We start from the raw sequence: 17113 nt of genomic DNA on the forward strand, positions 1-17113 counted from the left end.
CCCAGCTCGTTTACCAGACGACGGAGACTCCGACCCGGCACGTCGGGCTGATGCGCTGCGAGCCGTGTTCCGGAAGCTTCTGGGCGGGCTGGGGCGATGGTGGTGTACTCCTACACGAGGGCGCATGGTTCGTCGGGGAAGCTCTCCCAGCTCATGCGGTGGGCCGCCTGGACAAGCTTCGCTCGCTTCTCGACGCACCATGCATCCCAGGGGCCGCTCCGATCCTTGGCGTTTGGTAAGAAGAGGGGGTGTTTGCTACCTACCTTCTTCTTCTCCGTTCGTATACCGCGGCAGCGGTGAGAGCACGGTAGGAAGTAGGGCGGGAAACAGCCGCCGACCGGCCAACCCCACAAGCCCTGTGGCTTGCCTGGCAGATGAGAACGACACGCCACGGACGCGGATGCGGCTCTGGGCTGGGGCGCCGCTGAGATGAGTGGCTTCACAGCGCGAAAAGGCAGAGCGAAGCCCGTAAGGGCAATCTGGAATACGACGGTGCGGAGACGCGCCGGAAGACTAGGTGGCTAAATATGGCGCGACGGCGATAGCGAAAGACCCAGCTTTTCGTATCGAATCAGCGAGATCCGCACTGCCGCGAAGGAGCGGGCGCCTGCGGTGTGCTCCTATCCATCTCCCATCTCGATTTCCCCCTACGAATGGGCGGCGGATTAAGGTTCGGGTCACGCTCATTAGCTGGCCGGCCGGCTGCCAAGGTGCCGAGCAGGAACACGCACAACTGCCTCGGTGGACCTGTGCGCGCTCGAACATCAGACAAGATGCGCAGAGGGCCGACCAACAATTGGGCCCTGCCATGCCGTCATGTCCGTCGCCCGCGGTCGAGGCCACAGGCAACCAGCGACAAGGCGGTGGGAGCAAATGGCCGATGGGGAGGGGGGGAGGAGACACGGGGGGAGTAATGGGTGATGTGCCGGAGATAGTGCATGTGGCGCAGGCCGCAGCCTCGTAGGATGCTGAAACCACTCTGGCGCGCGGGCGTGGCTTCAACGTCGTCTTGCAAGGCGCAAACAAAGGCCATTTTGGCAGCGACGCCGCCACAGGGCGGCCAGGAAATGAGTCCTAATGAGAGCAGTCAGAGTTGGGGGACGAGGGGCCGAAACGAGATCAGCAGGCGTGGCCCGACTCAGGAGGCAGAGCGAGGCAAAGCGAGAAAAAGCACAGCGAGGCACAGCGAGGCACAGCGAGGCACAGCGACTCGCGCGGCCGGGGGGGTCCAGGCGCCGGCGCGACATGGCACCACGAGCTGGTTGGCCACGGACTGGCGCGGGCATGCAGGTACGCGGGATAGACGGCTGGGGCGTGCTCCAACACCACGCCTGAGACAGGGGCCCTCGCGCCGCTAGGCCGTTCCTTGAGATCCATTCACGAAATTGCACCTGGCAGGGCCCCCGGTCTTCACGGGCCTTGGCGCCTCATCACACTGAATGTATACCTCGCCCCGCCTCGTCTCTCAGATTCTCTCTTTCCTTCCTCACCGAGCTTTTCACATCCCCATCGACACTCGTTTGTCTCTTTGAGGCAGTTACTTTCTTTGACCCCATCCGCTCCGTCGTCGTTCCTTGCCCTCTCAGGGCCAATTAACCCCAACAACTACAACATCCACCTATTCAGACTGTCCTTTCAGCCTTAATCCACCATGCGCGGCATCAGTGTCGCTCTGTTCGCCGCTCTGGCTGCTGCCAACGGCGTCGAGAAGAGGGACGAGACCGTCTACGCCACCCAGGAGTACACGGTTACTTCCTGCGGTCCCGAGGTCACCAACTGCCCGGCCAGCTCCACCCAGGTGCACACCAGCCTGGTTGCCTCGACCAGGCCCGCTGAGGTCACTCCTCCCGCTCCTACCTCCAGCGTCGCTGCTGTGACCTCGGAGCCGGCTGCGCCTTCCTCGCCCGCTGCCGCCCCGGTCCCTTCCTCCAGCGCCGCTGTTCCCACGCCCGCTGTCCCCGAGGTGCCTGCCGCTTCCAGCCCGGCCGCCTCCAGCCCGGCCGCCTCCAGCCCGGCCGCCTCCAGCCCCGCTGCTTCCAGCCCGGCTGCCTCCAGCCCCGCCGTCCCCGAGGTTCCCGGCTCCTCCGCCGCGGTCCCCACGCCCAGCGCTCCTGCTGCTTCCAGCCCCGTCGCTTCCGCCCCGGTTGCGTCCAGCCCGGCTGCCTCCAGCCCTGCGGTCCCCGCGGTCCCCACTCCCTCCGCTGAGGTTCCTGCCTCCAGCGCTGCCGTCCCCACGCCCAGCGCTGAGGCTCCTACCTCCAGCGTCGTGGCCCTGACCTCCTCGGTCGCCACGCCCTCGACCCCCGCGGCTGTTTCCACGCCCGCTGTCCCCGCTGTTCCTTCGTCCAGCGCTGCGGTCCCCTCGGTCTCGGTCGGCACTCCCCTTGTCCAGACCCCTCCCGCCGGCACTCCCGAGGTCCCCTCCAGCTCGGTCGTTGCCCTGACCAGCTCCGTCGCCACCCCCGCGGTTGGCACTCCCCTGACCCCGCTGACCCCGCTGACTCCTCTGACGCCCCTGACTCCCGTCATCCCCGTCAGCAGCGCCATCACCTCCTTCAGCACCTCGACGGTCTACGCCACTCAGCTGCACACCATCACCTCGTGCGCTCCTGAGATCACCAACTGCCCTGCCGACTCCACCAAGGTCGTCACCAGCGTCGTTGCCGTCTCCACCACCGTCTGCCCGGTCACTGCTACCGAGACTCCCGGTGCCCCCGGTGCCTCCACTCCCGGTGCTCCCGGTGCTCCCGGTGCTTCCACCCCCGGTGCTCCCGTCCCGGCCTCTACCCCCGTTGCCTCGTCTGGCGTCCAGGCTGTCACTTCTGCTCCTGCCGTCACTCCCGTTGGCACCCCCAAGGTCGTCACCTCCCTGAGCACCTCGACCGTCTACTCCACCAGGGTTTCCACCGCCACTGACTACCACACCGTCGGCGGCTCCACCAGCGCCAGCGAGCGTGTCGTCACTGAGACTGTCGCTCTCTCTACGACCATCTGCCCCGTCACCGCCACCCAGACCCCCGGTGTCCCCGAGACTCCCGCTGTCTCTTCCGGTGTCCAGGATGTCACCTCCGCTCCCGCTGGCTCTGCCCCCGCTGGCTCTGCCCCTGCTGGCTCTGCTCCCGTTGAGTCTGGCCCTGCTACCCCCGCCACCTCCGTCGTCGTCAAGACCACCGACACCCCCATGACCTACACCGTCGGCACTGGTGCCTCGGCCTCCGTCCTGACCACGACTGTCAAGAACTACAGCACCCAGACTCTCGTCCAGACTCTTGTCCAGACCCGCCCCGTCTCCAAGGTTGAGACTAACGCCAACGGCGAGCCCACGACGACTCTGTCCTCCACCTCCACCTTCACCAACTACGTCACCGTCACCCCCGTCACCTCCCCCGGTGTCGTCTCTGGTGTCCAGGCTCAGTCCTCTAAGCCCGTCACTCCCGCTGGCTCTGCTCCCGTTGCCTCTGGCACTGCCCCGGCTGGTTCTGCTCCCGTTGCCTCTGGCACTGCCCCCGCTGGCTCTGCCCCCGCTCCCACGAGCCCCGCCAGCGCCACTGAGGTTGTTCCTTCCGCCGGTGCCTCCGTCTGCACCGACAAGACCGTCACTGTCACCGCTCCCCCTGAGACCGTCACCGTCACCGCCCCCGGCTCCGGTTCTCCCGTCACTGAGGAGGCTGTTCCTTCGTCTGGCGTCCAGGCTCTGACCTCTGCTCCTGCTGCTCCCGTTGTCCCCATCACGGTCACCTCCCTGAGCACCTCGACTGTCTACTCTACCCAGATCACCAAGTCGACTCAGTACCACACCAACTCTGTCGGTTCCACCACCGGTAGCCAGGAGCACATTGTCACCCAGACCGTCGCTATCTCCACCACGATCTGCCCCGTCACCGCCACCCAGACTCCTTCCCCCTCGTCTGGCGTCCAGGCCCTGACCTCTGCTCCTGCTGCTCCCGCTGTCCCCACGGTCGTCACCTCCATGAGCACCTCGACCGTCTACTCCACCCAGGTTGCCAAGTCGACCGAGTACCACACCAACTCCGTCGGCTCTACCACCGGTAGCAAGGAGCACATTGTGACCAAGACGATCGCTGTTTCCACCACGATCTGCCCCGTCACCGCCACCCAGACTCCTTCCCCCTCGTCTGGCGTCCAGGCCCTGACCTCGGCTCCCGCTGTCACCCCCGTCGTTGTCACCTCCATGAGCACTTCGACCGTCTACTCCACCCAGGTGACCAAGTCGATGCAGTACCACACCAACTCTGTCGGTTCCACCACCGGCAGCCAGGAGCACACCGTGACCAAGACGATCGCCATCTCGACGACGATCTGCCCCGTCACCGCCACCCAGACCCCCGTTGCCACCCCCGGCTTCGGCGGCCCCCGTCTGGCCACCCCCGGTGCTTTCTACCCCACCCCCGGCCAGGTCTATGACCCCGCTGCCACCACTTCCTGCGCCAGCACCGGTTTCATCACCCTCTCCCGCGGCGCTGCTACTCCCTCTGCCCTGAGGAAGTACTAAGCGCTTCGCTGAGCGCGACTGAGTTGTGTTTTGTTTCTCAAGCAGTCAGCGAGGGACGGCGGAAGCGGAAGGGACTGGGGATGGTGGCGTCACGGGCGCGTCGAGGAGGGGCCGGGATGATGACGACGACGCTCTCTCCCTTGAAGCCCTCTCTTTCTCTTCCTTTGGACTCTCGAATCTGACTGACGCGTTTACGCGACATTTTGGATAGAAAATTTGCAAGGTTGGGGGATTGGGATCTTTATGGGGGAAAGTGGTTTTTTTGTCATCTTGGTTTTCTTTTTCTCTTCGCCTCGTGTGCTGTGGCGCCGGGTTCCCTTTCCTTGTGTTGTCTCTTGCTTTTTTCTCGCTGCTTTTCTTTGTATATATCGCATCATAGTCATCACTCTGGAAATATGGTTGTTGTAGCTCGCTGCTGTGCATTTTGGGTGTGTGAGTGTGTGATTGTGATTGCTTTGTGTGATTGTGGTGAGTTAGTTTGTATCGACACCGATTATCTATCGCAAACTAACTCACAGTGTCCTGGATGGGAAGGAACTAGGAGTATGACGATGGAAACATGGAGGGAATCGTGAACAAGATTCCAGACACGGCGCGATGGGATACTTGCCATCCGTCTACCCATCCGTCCGTCCGTCAGTCCGTCCGTCTGTCCGTTCGTCCCCCGTCCCCAGACGACAGACGACAAACGCAAACGGATGAAACACAGCTCGCTCTCACCTACCTACCTACCTTCCCAAACAGCCAGCACAGCACAGCCACGCACGCGCATGCGCATCGCATCGACATCATCGCCTCGCATCGCATGGCAACGCATAGACACTCAACCCCAAACACGCCCAAACCCCAAACCGCCCACCGGGTCGGAAACCTCAAACCTCAAACACACGCACCCCAAACAAGCCCTTCGAGCGTGGATGACGGACGGGGATCAACGTTCAATGTTACGCACTAGCCACCTATATTGCCTGTGCTAACGCCCCCTTCCCCCCTCTCCCCAAACTTAAATTTAGAAAGAGTAAAGACCAAGGCCAGGCCGACGACAAACTTAGCAACACACACGCGCACATCCGCACATCTTGTCTGCACGGATGCACGGATGTTCAGCAGTACAGGAGCACAGGAGCACTGATTTGCACATCGCATCGCACCGCCCCCTCGGGCGACGGACGTGGGCTATTGAACTGGCCGTTGAACTGACCAACCGACGAACTGATGTGCAAGCAGACCAGTGATTTGCGGCATGATGAGCGCCGCCGGTCAAAGTCCTGCGTGATGTGCATTGTGCATTGTGCATTGTGCATGTCAATCAGGCAGCTTCGTGCTTGCTCTGAAACGCGCTGGGTGTGGGCTTTGTTTGGCGCTGCTATCCCTATAATATAATATAATACTGCTATCTGCTATCCCTCCCCTCTCCGCTGTTGTGGAGGGGGTGCTGTGCTGGTGCTGTGGTGATGTTGTGGCGATGCGATGTGCGTGGGCACGGTTGGGTGAGTGTTTTGGGGGAGGGGGGGGGGTTTGACGTGGATGTTTGGGGTTGAGTGAAGCGGGTTGTTTGGGGTTTAAAAGTGCGTGTTTGACGTGCGTTGTTTGGGCCGCGTGTTTGGGGCGCAGTGTTTGCGCGTGGCGTGGATGGCTATACGTCACTGGAATCAGAAGGGCGTGGCGTTGCTTGGGTTTGGTGGTGTTTGCGCGCTGCGGAGTGTGGAGAGGAAAGATGTCTGTCTGTTATGCTATACATACTTGGTGGAGTAGAATAAGTCGCTGGAGGGACGTGCGTGTTGCTTTTGTGAACTGATTACTCTTTCTCGTTAGACTTGGCTTTCTTTGTAGGCAGGGCGCGTAGGGGATATAAACGCGGTTAGTACAGAAATTCCCTTGACTTTGCTACTCGTTCCGTCATGTAGAGCCTAGACATTCGACCTTGGAGTTACTGATTGTGTTTATACTGTCTGTGTGTTTTGCCTAAAAGGGGAAGCTAAGTCTAGGGTCGAACGTCTCGGTTCTGCATGACGGAGCGGGTGGTTAGAGTGAAGTAAACTGTGTACGTGCCCGGCCTAGAAGGGTAAGCTAAGTCTAGGGTCGAACGTCTGGGTTCTCTAGCACGGTGCTAGTAAAAGGTGAAGTGTAGTTTCCTTACTTCCGTATATCCCTAGTACTAAATATTTACCCCTATCTTGCCGATTGCCTAAAACGGCAACACTAAGCTCAAGCTTAATCATCTAGCTCTTATCTAGAGTAGTACTAAGTCCAAGGTCGAACGTATACATTCTCTGTACCAGGACAGGCAGCTAAAGTGAAGTTTCCCATATCCCTTTACGTTACCAGAACAACAGCGCTAAGTCCAAGGTCGAACGTCTACGTCCTAGCCAGCAGCATAAGAAAGTGAAGTGAAGTTCTCCTATTCACTGTGTATCCTCTTCCCTCCTCTCCAGCCATAACACTGTACTGTGCTAGCGCTGCCCGCCCCCATACACATACCGTACAATGCGTTGCCACCAATTACGCATATATACCTAAACTCGCTTGAGCATCTCGGCTGGGATCTCCCTCCACAGTCACAGATAACGAACAATAGAGCAAGCACGAAATAGTATGCAAAATCCAGTTGAAAGCAATGTAATTGTGCTGACCAGCTGCTGGTTGCATGTCCTCGTTGGTTATATTTCGTGTACACGTTGTTCATTAACTTCTCGAGGTCAGTCGAAGCAGTGATATAATAAATGCTAATGCCGTATTTGATAGTAGATACTCTTTAAGGCAAGTATGTGAATGTAGTATATACAAACACTCACGCTTCTACTGCCGTCTCGATTAACCGACTCCCGCAACAGCAGTAAAATGCACTTTACTCCCCATAAGCTCGCTTTTCTTTAAGATATCCAGTCTGCCATGCCCAAGCACTGCCTGACAAAATCATCTACACATAGTATACCCTTCCGATTATCGAGCAAACCAAGTAAACAAATAAATATGTAGCAGCATCCACCAGCAAACAATATCTCCATTCCCTCGCTATCCACGTGTAAAATATATGTATGCATAAAGCTACTCTGCAAGGCCCATCCACCATCCACGATACGTCCATCCTCTACCCTAGCCACAAGTCCGAATCCCCCCAAACTTCCGCATGTTCACTTAGCCCATCCCACAAGGCCCGCCTTGAAACGGAATGGGCTGTCCTGTCCGTCCTGTCCAACCTGTATTTACCATGCATGCTGTTCCGGCCTCGCTCGCTCGTTCCGTCATGAGAAAACAACGACAACGCCCCGGAAATGCCCAATGGACGAGCCGAGCTGATCGCATCCGCTCGTCCCGATATGCTCGCTCGCTTGCTTGCTCAATAACGCGCTTAAGAACACTCGACGAGTAAAGCAGCAAGGGGAAAACCCGCCGCCGCACTAATGCGGACGACACCAAAAACGCAGAACCAGGCCGTCGCTGCTGCTGCTATCTACTTCAGCTCGCCCGGCACGTTACGGCCAACCTTCCAGATCTCCTTGGCACGGGACAATCGGCCATTTGTCTGCAGCAGACTCGTCAGTACATTCTCAAAACACCAAAACCCAGGCAGGAAAAAACTCACCAGCGTCCCATCCCGATAGGCCAGATGGCGATTCTCATACAAGATCGGTATGCGTTCTTTCGGCAAATCCAGCAGTTCCTCTAGCGTCTCGAATTTCTCGGCTTCTTGTGAAGAGAAGGCATTCGACATCTCCGAGTCGCGGCCCCAGTACCTCTCATCAAACGAGAAGGTCGCGTCGCGCGGGCGCGACCCCTCGCCCTCATAGCTCGCAGGCGGCTTGTACGTCGAAGGCAGTGGCCGCTCCAGCTCGTTGTGAGGTTTGCCTCTGGGTCGCTCGCGTCGTGCGCGCGCGAACGAGTTTGTGAGGCAATCTTTGCGTTTCGGTCGCTTCTCGATTTCTTTTATTTTGGCTTCTTTGTCGAAAAGGGCAACTTTGGACCGCATCTCCGGGTGTGTGGCGAGGAGGTTTTTGACGTTAAACGGTTGCTTGTCAAACTCGGCCTTGAGGGCTGCGAGGATATCTACTTTTCCCTCCGATAGAGCGGGTTGAGTGGGTCTGGTATTTGCTGGCGCGGGATTGGTGGTTGTTTTGCTTGGGCCTGCAATACTTGGGCTCGCAGTACTTGGACCTGCAATGCTTGGACCTGCAATGCTTGAACTTGCAATGCTTGGACCTGCAATGCTTGGGCCTGTAATGCTTGGGACGCGATCAGGTTGAGGTGCTGGCTTTGTTGCTGGTTCAGGTGCCTTTCCAACTGTTTTATCGGGGGCCTTTCCCAGTGCTGGATTTTCATGTGCCTTTCCACGTGCTGATTCCTGCACCGGTTCAGGTGCTGACCTGTGTACTTGTTCGGATGGTTGCTCGAGCTCTTGGCTACAATCCACATCAGCAGTTAGCGCATACGTCTCAGCTTGCTGCAGGAGCTCGTTAAAAGTTTTCGTGTGAACACGATCAGGTGCTGACCTGTGTGATTGCTCAGGTCCTCGCTCAAGCTCTTGTGTACCATTCACAGCAGCAGTTTGCTCAGCAGCCATTTCACTCCTAGTCTTCTCGACAGCTCTCTCCATAACTTCTTGTAAAGCTTTACCGCGAGCAAGCTCAGCTGTGGGTGCAGGGGTCATCTCAATATCCAGGTCGGACATTTGCCCCGGTGACTCTGGCCAAGCAGGAGGATGCTGTGGCGAAGGTGTGAAAAGTTGATCGGCCAAGGTTACATTCGCGGGCGTCGCTGCCGATTGGTTTTCTTCTGACTGCGCGTCCGGCATCTCATCATCCTGTTCGGCCTCCGTCATAGTCACCTCCATATCTTTTGAGGAAGCAGCTTCCTCCGTGCCCTTGGCGCCGTCTTTTGCCCAGGCAGTGGCGTCTTCACTTGTCCTGGCTGTGGAGCCTTCACTTGACCTGGAACTGGCGTTTTCACTTGCCTCAGCAGTTGAATCTTCAACCATCCTGGAATCCTCTTTAGATGTCTCTTCTCTAGGAGACAACCCATTTGTCTGGTTTGATGGATAGTCTTCCGGGAAGGCCATATGCAGCCATGCGTCCCAAGTGGGATTGTCAAGAGTTTTTCTTAGGCCGTTGTAGCCGGTGAACCTTCCATGGACACTGATTTTGTTCTGGCCTTGCAGCCGGACAGTCTTATCAATATCGTCCTCGAATGCCACTCCGTACCATGGCCATTCGTCTCCCTTCTCCTTCAAAAACACTTTTCCTTGGTCCGTGTCAATCTCCATGAAGTGTGTCTCAAAAATGGCTTTTTTCGCTGTGGACGGGTCAAGCTTTTCTTGGAGAGAATCGGAAGTTATGATATCCCAGAGCGCACATCGAACGAATTCGGCCTCATTGCCATCATTTGACTTTGGCCAGTTCTGTCGGTGGCGGCATTCGAATCTGTCTGCAGCTTCCTTATTCATATACCACTGCACTAGGACAGCACACCCGGCTCCTTCGTCGCGCACCCGCAAGTCCTCTATTTGTCCGATGGCCTCCACGTGCGGAACATGCTCAAAAGAGGAATGGAAAGGCTTCGCCGGAAGAGGAAGCTTGACATAATCTCCCACGTGGAATGGTACTCCTTTGATAGTAACGGTATTACGCCTGGGGAGTTCGTGCCAAGAGTTTCCTGTTGTATTTTTTGATCCAGGGACTATGTCTCGACCGTGATCATCGTAAGTAACGCGGTGACGCGTGATAAATTCCAGCGCCTGTCGGACCGAAGGTTTCAGTGGTTGGACATTTGTGGAAAGATTCCTGGCCCTGGCTGATGCTCGATCTCTATCGTTGGTGGGAGGAGGTTGGGCATTTGTAGAAGCATTCCTAGCCTTGGCTGATGCTCGATCTCTATTGTTGGCGGGAGGTGCACGGTTTGTATTTGGTCCATTTCGTTGGTGAAGGTCTTGTATTAACCGAGCCCGCTGGACCACCTCCCTGTAGTTGGGAAAGTTGCTGGTGAACTTTCTATCAAGGATCCAGTAATGAGCGGAAGGGTGGTCACCCACTCGGGGGCCTTTGATGAAAGCTGGGCCTTGGGTAAGGTAGGCAGCAGTGTTGGATTTCAATTTTGTGAAATCGATGTCACTTTCCTCAATGTGGTCGGCTATCCATTGATAGAGCTCGCAGACACTTGCTGTTTTGTTGGGGTGCTCACGAAGGGCCATGCCGATTATGAGGGACCAAGACAGGTTGTTCATAGTCTTGTTAATCTTATAAGGAGGCGCCGGCCCTGGGCGCTGGTTGGCGCTGTGTCCCATCTGCGCATCCGTGTCGCTCTTTCTGGCCGCGTGCCTGGCTCTTGGTGGGGAATTAGATGCACGCGCTTCACCATCCTCACCCATGGTCGCGTCGCGTCCGTTGACGCGGTTGCTGGACGACCCACTAAGCGACTCGGACCGTGCTCTGGTTGGCTCGTCTGCGCTCGGGCCTTGCCTGACCACGGCCCTTTTGATCGCTCGGACTCCCTTTGGCAGAGCATTGATCATTACTGATCTACTGTCTTTTTCCATAGGTGAGATGTTGCGCTTTCTCTGCTCTTTTGATATGCTTTGAGTCTTGCAGCGCGTACAGATCTGTTTGTTTGAAGAGATGCGCTTCCCACAAGATCCACACCGACTTTTGTTCTCATCATTACTATTCTCAATCGGCTTCTCTCTCTCTTCGGATTGAGCAGAGGGCTGGGGAGCTGGACGCAAGCGTGGAGAAATGGGCGCCATGTTCGTGATGGACTCGGTGGTTCCAATAGCTTTCTTCGCATCTTGCGGCTTGCTGATACGGTCAGCGAAGGGATTGCCTCGCAACACAAAGTGAAGTTCCGGTCGGTTGGAGACAGATTTTGACCTGCCCCGCTTTACACACACGTGGCATTGCCAGTTAGCTCTGTATAGAGTGAAGTCAACATTAGCTGCCAGGCTTGTTTGATCTGAACGATGCTTACCCATCTGTTTCGGAAGGATTACCACCCTTGCAACACTTGGAATGAAATTGCCGCGAACAGGTACTGCATTTGATTCGCCGGTTATAACTGGGAAAATGCCCAGTTTTACAGTCCGCACAGTTCTGGTCTTTAGGAATCTCGGACTGCGCCGGGCCGCTGGAGACGGACATTTCATCATCTGTGCGCATTCGAGCATGTGAAGCACCCAGGTCACTCGATAGTGTTGCAGCGGAATGAGTGGCTTGTTGTGACTGTGTAATTTGAGTTTGAAGTGGAGCTACGCTCTTCATCGGAAGAGGCCATATGCTTTTCTTAGCATTGTTGCTGCGATCTGTATCAGCTGAATTGCCAGAAGACTTTTCCATGGCCCAAGGAAACCCAAATGCTTATTGTAGTCCATTGTTATGGCGCTCACTTTTCTCTTGACTTACCTGTCCATAGCTTCATGGCTACCTTTCCCCTTTTCTAGGGGCTGTTGAATCGTGCGTGGATCCGAGGGCTGGCTGTCTTTTGCGTCTTTGACATGTCCGATGTTGTTTCCGTTTGCTTTTTCCGATTTAGAGTCTAAGGCGGAGTTTTCTTGTCTTAAAGTCGACGATGGAATCCCCTTTAGTTTCGATAGGAGACAACCGTTAAGTCTGAGTTCCATTTTCAAAGAACATCCCCACATGGTGGCCTCGTTGTAGTTTTTGTAGCAGTTGTACAGCTCCTGCCTTCCTGCTTCATCATCACCAAACGAGATGTAATATCCCTCGGCGTCCATTTTCACCACTTCCTCCGGATCACGTTCTTTAGCAAGCCAGGTTCCTAGACCGCGTCTTTCTTTATTTCCAACAGGTGTGTCATTGCATGAAATGAATATATGCGGCTGCCTTTTGACGCTGTCCGGTACTGAGGGAATATCCACTCGTGGTTCTTTGAAGAGGTCATTTTCCGTGAAATTTGCGAGACTGGCAAAATCAGAGGCCCCATGTGTCTTAGTCTTTCCAGTCGATTCATTCTTAGACTGGTGAAACTGAGCCGTAAAAGGTTTAAATGACCCGTGAAGATCAGATGTGAGGATGGATTGATTTTGACTCGTGTGAAGACTAGACCTTTCGGAGCTTTTGGCTTGTCGAAGGCTACTGCTGTCGTTGACATTATTTACAGAGTGCGTTTGCGTTGGCGAGGAACGTCTCGCCGAATAACCGGAGCCCCCATTATTCGTAATGTATGCGACTTTTTCTCTAGGGATAGAAGGACGTCTTTCTCGATCAGTCGGAGAGGCCCTTGCTTGTACACGACGATCAATATGGACATCTGCTGGCCCCTTCACGTCCAATTTAGAACCTGAGGGATGCGACTCCTGCTGGTGCCTTTTGATAGCCGGCGGAGATATTGGCGCCGATTCAGCTAGTCGTTTCGACATCGGGCAAGATGATGGACCCTCTTACGCCCTTTATGAACGATACGTCACAATCAAGCAGATCACGACTCGTCGATTTCCTCCTTTCAGACTTATTCTTTGCCGACGATGGCAATCAACCCGTACTTTTGGAAGCTTAGGGTGTCTTTGACCTAGGCAGCACCATCGATTATGACTCAAGGCATGTCGATTACCGGGTGTTGGTAAGTGCTCTGCGGTACGGATGACCTTACCGTCGAGAGGCTGTACGGTTGTCAGTGAAGTTTTAGTGCGCTCTTCCGCGACCGCTATAGCTCCAAATTGAACCTATGTATAATGGTTAGCTGTATGTGCTATATTGTCTAACAACGACAGAACAGTAGGCAAATTGAATTGATCTCGTCTCAGGTCTTTTCAGTTTTATTTTTTGGAATCATTCCAGGTCACCCAACGTCGAGGTTTCCTTGCCTTTGCAAGCACTATACGCCTAGCCTATCGAGAGCGCGTTCGTGCTTATCATCCCCCCTGAGCAGAAGACCTCCGCGAACCTGAAGAGCCCAAGAGCCCATCGGCTGGCAGTTGTATGCAATTGCCATTGGCTCAGCCCCATTGAGACGGATCTCTCGAGGTAAGCTCCATTTTTTGCACGCTCGAGGAGTTTAATTTGCCCTTCCGTTTAGACCCAGCAAGGCTTCCCTCCGCCAAGAAGGCTCTGGAAAAGGGATGCTCAGGGTTATGACGAGTCGAAGCGCCGCATGAAAAGCGTCCTTGGCTGTATAGAGAGCAAAGGAAAAAATATCCGGGAACGTTTGGAGAACGCTTGGTCAAACCTTTTACCATTGTTCATCATGGACGAATGAAAAAAAGAAAAGAGAACAAAGAAAGCTCTTCTTACCTCAGTTCAGTGCAGTAAGTGAGCAGCGGACAGTTCGCGTAGCTGCTCACGTGGTCAGAATGCAACTGCTCATGGCAGAGCCGGCGGTAGTAGGCGCGTAGGCTGGAGAAGGCAGTTACAAAATCGCAGTGCCGTGACGCTAGTAAGGATGCCTCTGGCGAACTGCGCGTTGAATGTAGGGTAGCAACGCTATGAGAGACTGTGCGCTAGATTCGCTAAAACGCAATGGCAGCTACCGCGTTGTCGGTCGCGTAAAATTCGTGGTTGTCGTCGGTTAGGCGGTGTTGTTGTTGTGGGTTGGTTTGCTCGAGACAATAAAGAGCGATGGGCGCCACGGACGCGCACCGGGACAAGTTCGGCAGGCAGACGCGTATCGATAAGCGGTGGGCGGCGTCGACGTGTTTGGAGCGTCCCGGCGTCTCCTTGGCTGCCGCAATTGCTTCTTGTTGCGATGGACTTCCTCAAGTCTGCCGTCGCCTCGGCCATCTCCAAGGGTCCCGCCTTCGGCTACTCATTCGGCGACAGGGTGGACATAGATCAGTCCATTTGGACCCTTCATAACGGCACAAAGCGAGTATGACCTGGTCCCCTGCGCCGAAGCCTGAAGCTGGGGCTAACTGTGTGCGTGCAGGATGATGGCTCCAAATGCAGTATTCTCTCGTTCGACATTGCCGCCAACAAGTCGCGCCTGCCCCTAGCCAAGAATGCGCTGCGCAAACTGCGGACCATAAGGCACCCCGGTGTCATAAAAGTGCTGGACACGGTGGAGACGGAGACCTATATCTATATTGCAACTGAGCGCCTGACGCCGCTGGGCTGGTATACACGTAGAAAGAGCTTGGCAGAAGAGACAATCAAATGGGGCTTGCACAATGTGGCCAAAACGCTGAAGTTCATCAACGGCGAGGCAACTTCGGTCCATGGTAGCATACGTGTCTCTTCCGTCTTCACCAGCGAGAGCGGCGAGTGGAAGCTTGGAGGGTTTGATGTTTTGAGCTCGATCAAGGAGGATGATGCCGTCATCTACGTATGCAGCCACAGCCTAAAATACCAAGTTTCATCTCTAACTTCGCGTAGACATACGGTAGTCTGGTACCCGACTCTGGTCGCTATGCGCCGCCTGAGATCGCCAAGAGCGGATGGGGAGTGATCAAGTCGAATCCTATCACAGCTGTGGATGCCTACGACTTTGGCATTTTGACTTACGAGGTGTTCAATGGCGGGTTCCAGAGCACCGATCAGCTCGGGCAGCTGAAGTCAGTGCCGCCGACCATGCAGCAGAGCTACAGGCGGCTTATCAACCCAAGCCCTAAGGCGCGGCTAAGTGTTGGCGGTTTCCTTGATCAAGGCAACAGGAATGGAGGTTTCTTCCAAACCCCTTTGATCCAGCTTACTGAAGGTATCGAAAGCCTTGGTTTGAAGGGCGAAACTGAACGGGACGAGATTTTGAAGTAAGTGAACTCGTAGAACATTGCGGAACGTATAATGCTAACGTGATGAACCAACTAGTCAGCTCGATGATGTCTCGGACGACTTCCCAGAAGAATTTTTCAAGATGAAGGTCCTCCCCGAGCTACTGAAATCGGTTGAATTCGGTGGGGGTGGACCAAAGGTCTTCAGTATAGTCATGAAAATAGCTACGAAGCTGTCCGACGAGGAGTACGAAGCGCAGATAACCCCTGTCATTGTCAGGCTCTTCGCTAGTCCAGACCGAGCAATCCGCGTTTGTTTGTTGGACAACCTGCCACTAATGATAGATCACTTATCCAACAAGGTCGTTAATGACAAGATCTACCCGCAAATGGTATGTCGACAATTCTTACTTTCAGTCACGGATAGCAGATGGCTAACATTCTGTAGGTCACTGGCTTTTCTGACGTAGCGCCAGTCATGCGAGAGCAAACAGTTAAAGCTGTGCTCACTGTTATTAATAAACTGTCGGATAGAGTTGTCAACGGAGATCTTCTGAGATATCTCGCAAAGACAGCAAACGACGAACAGCCAGGAATCAGAACCAACACAACAATCTGTCTTGGGAAGATTGCTAGGAACCTTGGCCCGAGTGTATGTGGGCTCCTGCTGCTTGCGAGTGACACGTTACTGACATTTCACAGTCTCGGACCAAAGTGCTTACAGCAGCGTTTGCGCGCGCACTTCGCGACCCATTCGTGCATGCACGTAACGCAGCCCTTCTTGCGTTAGCAGCAACGTCGGATCTCTACACCGAAGACGACTGCGCCACCAAGCTCCTCCCCGGCATCTGTCCCTCCCTCATCGACAAGGAGAAGCTCGTGCGAGACCAAGCCAACAAAACCCTCGATATCTACCTCACGCGCATCCGCAAGCACCAAACCACGCTCCCGGAAACTGTCCTCCCGCCGCCCACAGCGCCCGACAGCACCGGCAACGCCATCCCCCGCATCGGAACGCCCTCATCCGACGCCGCCTCCTGGGCCGGCTGGGCGATCTCCTCCTTCACGAACAAACTGGCGAGCGCATCCGGCGAAATTGAGCCCAAAGTTGCGACCACAGCCACGACACCGGCGCTCACTGAGCCCGCGCGCTCCTCCTCCGTCCCGCCACCGGCAACAAGTCCGCGCCCGCAGTCCTCCACTGGCACGGCCTCACAGCTGCACCGTCAGACACTCTCCAAGCATACGTCGGCGAATCCATTCGCCGCGGAGGCAGCGGAGGCCGAGGATTTCGACGCCGCGTGGGGCGATGAGGATGCAGGCGACGACGCCGCGGCAGCGTGGGGTGACGATGATGATTCCGCCGCCGCATGGGGCGCGGACGACCCATTTGCACCGGCGAAACCGAAGGCCAAGCCTGCACCGGCGGCATTTGACGACGGCGGCGAGCCAGACTTTGCGGGGTGGTTAAATGCGCAGGCGGCCGCGAAAACGCAATCGAAGAAGCCGTTGCCAAAGGGACTGGGTAAAACGGCGGCAAGACCGGGCGTGGGCGCGAGAGCGGGCAGTGCGCCGACTCCGTCAGCGGCGGCGAAGAAGGTTGTTCCTGTACGAGAGAAACGGGAGAGTGGGATTAAGAAGAAGGAGGTTGTGGCGGCGAAGAAAGAGCCAGAGGAGGAAGAGATGGACGAGGGGTGGGGGGATGCGTGGGAATGAGGAAGTGAGCGGGCGGGATTGGATGGTTGTTAGCGTTTTGCATGGGCGGGCGTCGTCGGTTGGGTAGCAAGTGTGTTGTTTAGCCATAGGGACTGAGAGTAGGTAGCGTTGGATTGGCAGATAGATATATAATTCCTTGGACACTCCAGGTAACATGCGTCTTGGTCAATGCGCTGTTCCTGGCCCGGCGGCGGAAACTCTTGGCACGTGTTTGCATTTCCATCGCAAGTCAACAT

The 17113-nt window shown here is 55.8% G+C and overlaps 3 protein-coding genes across 3 annotated transcripts; 2 read left to right on the plus strand and 1 right to left on the minus strand.

The window, feature by feature from the left end:
* Positions 1-1651: 1651 nt before the first annotated feature.
* K452DRAFT_297691 (uncharacterized protein) lies at positions 1652-4513 on the plus strand (the record flags this gene model as incomplete). The annotated part of the gene is made up of 1 exon (XM_033542051.1): positions 1652-4513. The coding sequence occupies one exon, from the start codon at positions 1652-1654 to the stop codon at positions 4511-4513; it is 2862 nt and encodes a 953-aa protein (XP_033398105.1).
* Positions 4514-7490: 2977 nt separating this feature from the next.
* K452DRAFT_286816 (uncharacterized protein) lies at positions 7491-11047 on the minus strand (the record flags this gene model as incomplete). Its single annotated transcript, XM_033540367.1, has 2 exons — positions 8100-11047; positions 7491-8039 (listed from the first exon to the last, which is right to left on the minus strand). Coding segments are annotated over exons 1-2 (2986 nt in total), but the record flags the coding sequence as incomplete, so codon positions are not given.
* Positions 11048-14188: 3141 nt separating this feature from the next.
* K452DRAFT_286817 (uncharacterized protein) lies at positions 14189-17025 on the plus strand. Its single transcript, XM_033540368.1, has 6 exons — positions 14189-14323; positions 14381-14776; positions 14827-15200; positions 15259-15553; positions 15610-15813; positions 15864-17025. The coding sequence occupies exons 1-6, from the start codon at positions 14201-14203 to the stop codon at positions 16875-16877; spliced, it is 2406 nt and encodes an 801-aa protein (XP_033398107.1). The 5' UTR covers positions 14189-14200; the 3' UTR covers positions 16878-17025.
* Positions 17026-17113: the final 88 nt, after the last annotated feature.

This window comes from Aplosporella prunicola (genome assembly GCF_010093885.1).
Source record: "Aplosporella prunicola CBS 121167 unplaced genomic scaffold K452scaffold_11, whole genome shotgun sequence".
NCBI classification, from domain to species: Eukaryota; Fungi; Ascomycota; class Dothideomycetes; order Botryosphaeriales; family Aplosporellaceae; genus Aplosporella; species Aplosporella prunicola.

Bases quoted from the DNA above. Each gene is read 5' to 3' on its own strand.
- K452DRAFT_286817 (XM_033540368.1), top strand. From the start codon at position 14,201: ATGGACTTCCTCAAGTCTGCCGTCGCCTCGGCCATCTCCAAGGGTCCC. The intron at 15,201-15,258 runs GTAAGTGAACTC...TGAACCAACTAG, and splicing joins GAACGGGACGAGATTTTGAA to TCAGCTCGATGATGTCTCGG. The intron at 15,814-15,863 runs GTATGTGGGCTC...GACATTTCACAG, and splicing joins CTAGGAACCTTGGCCCGAGT to TCTCGGACCAAAGTGCTTAC.